General features: G+C 47.3%; 1 protein-coding gene across 1 annotated transcript; it reads left to right on the top strand.

Annotated features, from left to right (window-relative positions):
• The first annotated feature begins 224 nt into the window (after positions 1 to 224).
• LOC136534085 (MYB transcription factor 69-like) lies at positions 225 to 1,157 on the top strand. Its single transcript, XM_066526562.1, has one exon. It carries the CDS (start codon positions 225 to 227, stop codon positions 1,155 to 1,157), a length of 933 nt encoding a protein of 310 aa, XP_066382659.1.
• Positions 1,158 to 6,904: the final 5,747 nt, after the last annotated feature.

Below are 6,904 nucleotides of genomic sequence, written 5' to 3'. Positions count from 1 at the left end.
ATGTCGTACCTTCTCATTCCTAATAATCCTCATGTTCATTTGATGTCTAGGCCCACCACTGTATAGGCTTCCATATCTAGCTTATTACTTGCATGAGTCAAGTTCTCCCTCCTCTCCCTCTTCTCTCTACATAAAACAATTAATCATTGTACATGAGTGAAAACAAAACGGCATAGCCCCGGCAATGAGTCCGCCGGAGACACAAGCTACTGGCCGGATCGACGATGGGCAGGCCGCCGTGCTGCGACAAGGTGGGGATCAAGAAGGGGCCATGGACCCCGGAGGAGGACATCATCCTGGTGTCCTACATCCAGGAGCACGGCCCCGGCAACTGGCGCTCCGTGCCCATCAACACCGGCCTCATGCGCTGCAGCAAGAGCTGCCGCCTCCGCTGGACCAACTACCTCCGCCCCGGCATTCGGCGCGGCAACTTCACCCCCCACGAGGAAGGCATCATCGTCCACCTCCAGTCCTTGCTGGGCAACAGGTGGGCCGTCATTGCTTCTTACCTCCCGCAGAGAACAGACAACGACATCAAGAACTATTGGAACACCCACCTCAAGAAGAAGCTCCAGAAGCAGCAAGCCATCGGCGCCATCTTCGCGCCACGTCCGCCCTCCGAACCTTCCATCATACCGGTGGCGGTACCCACTGCCGCCGCCGGCCATGCTGATTGCCATCATGATGACATCACCCTCTCCAAGGACAGCTACGCGCGCCCAGCCAGCAGCACACCAGCTCCAGCTGATGAGGTCACCCAATTCATCGGCCAGTGCTCGCCGCCGTTCGCTGCCACCAACGGTGACACCTTCTCGTCGCCGTACGCCTCCAGCATGGACAACATATCCAAGCTGCTCAACGGCTTCATGAAGAGCTCCCAGACGCAGGATGACGCTGCTACCAATATCAAGCCCTCATCGGTCATCGACATCAACCCTTTCGATCACAAGTCCGGCGGTGCACTACCACCCATCTCCGACGACGTGCCACTGCTGATGCCGCCGCCGCAGCAGCAGCAGGCGTTGACGGGACACGGCGATTACCACAAGCCCAAGCTGCAGCAGCTGTCCTCCATAGAGAAGTGGTTGTTCGACGAGGCCCCCGAGCAGATGGAGATCTCCGACGGCTATTGCTCAGTTCCCAGCATGCTGCTTTAGCTCCAAGAAAGAAGCGAACATGATAGCCGATACACGTGATCGAGTTGGGTAGGTTAATTTGTCGGTGCAAGTTACTTTAGAAGAATTTTATTACATATACGTTTTATTTTACACAAGCATGAGACAAGAACAATACATGCATAGTTAGTCAAAATTCCCAAGTAAGAGGCACCGCCATCTAGTTAGTGACATGTTACTTGTGTAGATAGTTTGACACTGGCAATCACAAGTCACAAAAATAAGAGCAAGTATACGGGCCTGGCTAGTTATTAGCTGGAGCTAAAAATTAGCATAAATTAATTAGGGTTGGCCAACTAGTTGGTTAATAACTAGTTGAAGGCTTGGCTAAAAATTAGCCCACATATTAGTCTCCTGTTTGAATGGGCTGGGACTAATGTTAGCTAATTTTTAGCTGGCTAAACAATTAGCCCTTGTAACCAAATAGGCTCTGATAAAGGGTTGTAAGTAGACTTTATGCTAAGATGTAGGAGAGAGAAGAGAAGTGATATGTAAGTTTACAACCAGCTAGGGTTGTAAATGTACATCCAGCCAGCAGTGGTTTATTATTAGTCATGCTCTAAGAATAGTACATGAATAATCAATATGACCAAATAACTATATGTAAGCATGTCAAGATGATGTAATTTACTTTACTTGTATCGATATTTCCTTGTGCATAACTGAGATGCATTCAGAATTTCAGATCAGTTGAATGAGTGTTTTGTTTGTATATGTCCATTGATAGAGCTAGAGTTATTTCCTTTTCTAAACAAAATAAATGTAAATTTACTTAATTATGTATGTCTGTAGTGAAAGTTTATACTTTATACCTATGCCTGGTGAGCATGGAGTAATAAAAAGGAAAATCAACCAAGCTTGAATAAACTAGGTGGCCTTTTAATCAAGAAAATAAGAAATAGGTACCCAAGTTGACCTCAACAAGAACTTAAAATTGAGTGGGAGATAGGCTCCATTTCTCTAGCAAGCATGGAGTATACCATGCATTCCATGACTTGTTGCCGCGCTTCTTTTGTATCTTTTGGCAGTACGCAGTAGCATACTATTTTATTTTGTTAGATATATACAAGCTGCAGAGAGGTGTACTACTCAAGGAAAAAATAATAAATAGAAGAACGAACCTACAGAGAGGCGAAGCAATTGCAGTCTCGATCGGCAAGCAGATGGTCCCTGATCACATTAATTTAGTGCAGAAAGAATGCTGGCCCCTGAACTTCCACACGGGTGAACCGACTGCTCACCGATGTTGCCGACCCTACACGATGGCTAGAGGTAGAAAAAAGAAGAAGAATAAAGCACACACAACACAAGCATCAAACGTTGGCCGGAGCTCTGCAGAGGAAATGACAAAACTGAACTCAACTGTCTTTACGAGTTGCAGTGGGAACTATATATACAACTCTACCCATCTAATCCTAGTACACAGACATATCAGGCTGCCATGCTGCTACAGTTACTAGATATGACAGCAGAGCTGACTTTGGTGTTTGCCCCTGATGTGACTACAGTGCGGCAGGGAGCCTTTCCGCGCATGCCCATACAGCGGCTACAGTGCAGCAGCAGGGAGCCCTTTCTCGTCTGCCTCTGCTGCGCGTACAGAGAAGAGCAGCAGATGACTTAACAATTCTTTCCCTAATCCTGTTGCTAACCCTAGAACCTCCACCATGCCAATCATCTTCTTAGCTCCGTGAACCGAAAACGGCCGAGCGGCTTGGTGAGGATGTCCACGAGTTGCCGACCAGTTTCGACGAACTCGATGACGATCTGTCCTCCATCGACACAGTCCCTGAGTAAGTAGAATTTGACGTCGATGTGCTTGCTCCGGTTGTGGAGAACCGGATTCTTCGCGAGGACGATGGCGGGCTGGTTGTCCACCATCAATGCTGGTGGGTGAGCTTCCACACCGGTCAGCTCGACCAGCAGCCGACGCAGCCACACATCTTGGCACGCCGCTATGGCCGCCGCCACGTACTCTGCCTCGCACGTGGACAGCGCCACCACTTCTATTTCAAACAGCCATGAGATTGAAGCCTACCCGAGGAAGACGAGCACGCCAGAGGTGCTCCGCCGTCCGTCGATGTCCCCCCATGTCTGCATATCACTGAACACAGTGAGCTGCAGCTTACTTCCGCCGGTCTTGGGGAAGATGATCCCCTGATCCACCATCCACTTGACGTAGCGCCGCAGCCGCTTCACCGCGGCCTAGTGATCCTCTCGGGGATCCTCCATGAAGCGGCTGACGTAGCCCACGGCGAACGCAATGTCCGGCCTCATGTGGACTAGGTAGCGCAAACCGTCGATGATGCTCCGGCAAAGTGTTGCATCTACCTTTGTCGCGGTACTGGCCTTCGTCGGCTTCAGCCGCTCCTCCATCGGAGTCACGCACGACTTGCACTCAACCATGCCGCTCCGCTCCAACAGCTTCGAGGCGTACGCGCTCTGGCCGAGGGTGAGCGCCTCCTTCCCCTGTCTCACCTCGATGCCGAGGTAGTAGAGAGCGCGCCGAGATCGCTCATTCGAAAACGAGCCATGTCGCGCTTGAAGCTATCGATGTCCTCCGCACACGTGCCGGTGACGATCAAGTCATCCACATACACGCCGACGACGAGCTCCTCTCATCATGGATCGAGCCATGCCGACCACCGTCAGGTTCCGCCGCGCTCCACCAGCCATTCTGCTTTGGCGAGTACGACGTGGTATGGTGTCGCACCACACCCTGATCCGCGCAGTACGCAGCGAACTCCACCGAAGTGAATTCGTCGTGATCAATCCGCAACACACGCAGCTGCGTTGGCCGAGCTCTGCAGAGGAGATGGCAAAACTGAACTCGCCTCTTTACTGAGTTGCTGTGGAAACTATATATACAACTCTACCCATCTAATCCTAGTACATAGACATATCAGGTTGTCATGCTGCTACAGCGCGACTAGATGTGACAGCAGGGCTGACTTTGACGCCTGCCCCTGTTGTGGATACAGTGCGGCAGGGGAGCATTTCGGCACCTGCCCCTGCAACGGCTACAGTGCAGCAGCAGGGGAGCCCTTTCGGCGCCTGCCCCTGCCGCGTGTAGAGGAGAGCAGCAATTACGTAACAAAAAAAACCTGCCAGCTTCGGATTTTTATTTTATTATTTTCTTCCCTGTCCCTCCCCACTCCCCCACCCCTAACCCACACTCCCACATTCATTTAGTGCAAATCATTCCTTTTCCTTTCAAATGTTCAATGCTTCCATGCAAAATTGAACAAGTGTTAAAGCATTTATGCAACAACTTGCAATGAAAAATACGAATACCTGAAACCATGGTGCAAAGTGCACTATTGGCATGGATGTCGCCTAGCCAGTAGCAAGTCATCAACATAAGTAGAAATGCATTGCTAGTTAGATACATGTCAAACTGAATCCAAAGGTGTAACTCAGACTGCTGACGTCAGTATCTCAGAGAATATATGACAGTATTCCATTACTAAGACATTATTGATGTGTCCTTCAGTATATGTCCCTTTTATGTCATTTGAAGAACAACATAAAACTCTCCGAGAGCTTATAAAAAAAAACTTTCCGAAAGTCCATGGATATATCTCAAAGAGTTCTAAGTAACCTACAATGCACAACAGGCAACTAAACCTACTGGCCAAGAAACAGAGACAAGCTATCACATACTGCTGATTGAAAAACAGCATAAGCCAGAACCCACAACCGCTGGCACTAGACACTGAGCCTGGCATGCTACTGACATAAATAATTGCAACAAAATGCCGTGTGTAAACTTCACAAATCAATGGTATATTTCTTTTGTTAAAAATGTCCAATTTATAAGGTATATTAGGTCGTTAGATGAGGTCAAAACTGACCTGACAGAGCAAGCTTAGGCTGACGACATCTCAAGCTTTGATTGTGCTGCCTGTACAACCGTCTAGCCTGTCTCTGAAATCCCAATGTCCACACGCCTGATGAGAGTACCTGACCCAGCTCGCTTGGTGCAACTAGATGTCTCAGATCAGAATATCAGATGGCATGGACCAGATATCATATCAGCATGCACCGTTGAGGCTTTGTTCTGCACCAACCACAGACAGGAATTTTAAGTTCATTCATAGTCTAGGTAACTGATATGATCAAGTCTCCAACCAAATGAAGGACGGGCAACCTTCTGTGTTCTTGCCACTACCAGAAATAGGCGACTAAGGGGGTGAGGGCCATCTGTACCCAGCCAGAAAGGCAATCCTTCCACTCTTCAGTTATTCAAACTAAAATGTGAAACAGTAGCTGAACTTGATTGATCTTCATGTGTATGTGTTGTATGTTGATTAAAGGCAAGCATGGATGGAGCTTAGTGATGGCCAGGGTGGGCCATGGCTCCCGTCACTTTTCCTAATCCATGGGGGAAGCATTAGGCCTCAAGGCTAAATTGAAGCTTAAGCATGGAACTGATCCCCTCTTTCTCATGTATTCTCACTATATTAAGTGGTGGTCCCTCTAAATTTCCAGTCAAGTTCCACCACTGAAGGCAAGGCCATCATAACTGCATGTTTAACCTATCCATGCAAAGCATCCAACAACTTCGTACCTACAGAGAGCACAGTAAGCATAGATTAGAAGCATACATCTCAATCAAGAGAGAGACATCAGAGTATGGCTCCCGTCACTTTGAATATGGACTTTGAGATGTACATCGATTCGAATAGCCGTCTCTTCCGGATAGTAAGAAACTGGATCACTGCTCTGCATCGTAGTAAATCAATGAAACATGATGACTTATGGATATGAGAAGAAAATGAGTTGAGATGTTTAAAGAAGTGATTGATTTAGATCAGGTGCAAACTGGATATTGATGTGGACTTAATACATCGTTAAAACATTGAAAGTAAGGATTCACTCGTAGTAAGCTTTTCTGCAAAAGTTACTCTTGCTTCAGACCTTCCTTTAGGCCTTCATACCCTTGGAGTCTTTTCTTTTAGTCGGGTAAGTCTTGTTGAGTACCCTCAAGTACTCAGGGTTTGTTAAACCCTGTTGCAGAATTTGACATGTGCGGCTAATTGAGGTTATGTCGGTGGGCTCGACATGATCTGATTGTCTCTTCTATCTTAGGTACTTCACTTAAGTTACTTTCGTAGTTCTACTCAACTTTTGGAACTCCAATGTTACTTAAAGGTACATAACAAGTTTTGTAACCTAATGTTGTAAATCTTCCGCAACTCCGATGTATGAAATTTTTGTATCAATGTTGTAATGTTGTGGTAACCCCATTGTTGGTCCTGTATGAGTTGTAAAATGTGGATGATTCGGGGTTCCCGAGAACACCCGACAGACTACCGGATTATTTGGCTTTCGTATACAGCAGTCAGAGGTCTTCAGGACAATGACGGATACATGTGGGCCAGCATAATTTGGGTGGTTCTGCCACAGGGGGCCTCCTTTCAACTAGTGTTTTTCGTCAGTTCCGACCCATTTTCTGAGTTTAGAGACCGGGATAACACACCTTAACAAGTTCGAGGACCAGCCATGCACCTTAGTTTTACTAGAATGATCATCCAATAGTGTTCTAGGTACCCAGCAGGCCTAACTCTACCTCTAATTAAAGGCGGTCTATAAGAGGTACAATTGCAAAAGTACATATATGACCTTTAACGACTTAATTCAAGGTTGCAATAAAGACAAAAACTGTGCAGGAATGTGCCACCAAAAGAGAAAAAGACACTACAGAAAATCGATACCATTGTAAGAGCATC

Source organism: Miscanthus floridulus, unplaced genomic scaffold, assembly GCF_019320115.1.
Source record: "Miscanthus floridulus cultivar M001 unplaced genomic scaffold, ASM1932011v1 os_1479, whole genome shotgun sequence".
Classification (NCBI taxonomy): Eukaryota; Viridiplantae; Streptophyta; class Magnoliopsida; order Poales; family Poaceae; genus Miscanthus; species Miscanthus floridulus.
Note: the sequence above shows the minus strand (reverse complement) of the source record. Positions and strands in the feature narration are given on the sequence as shown.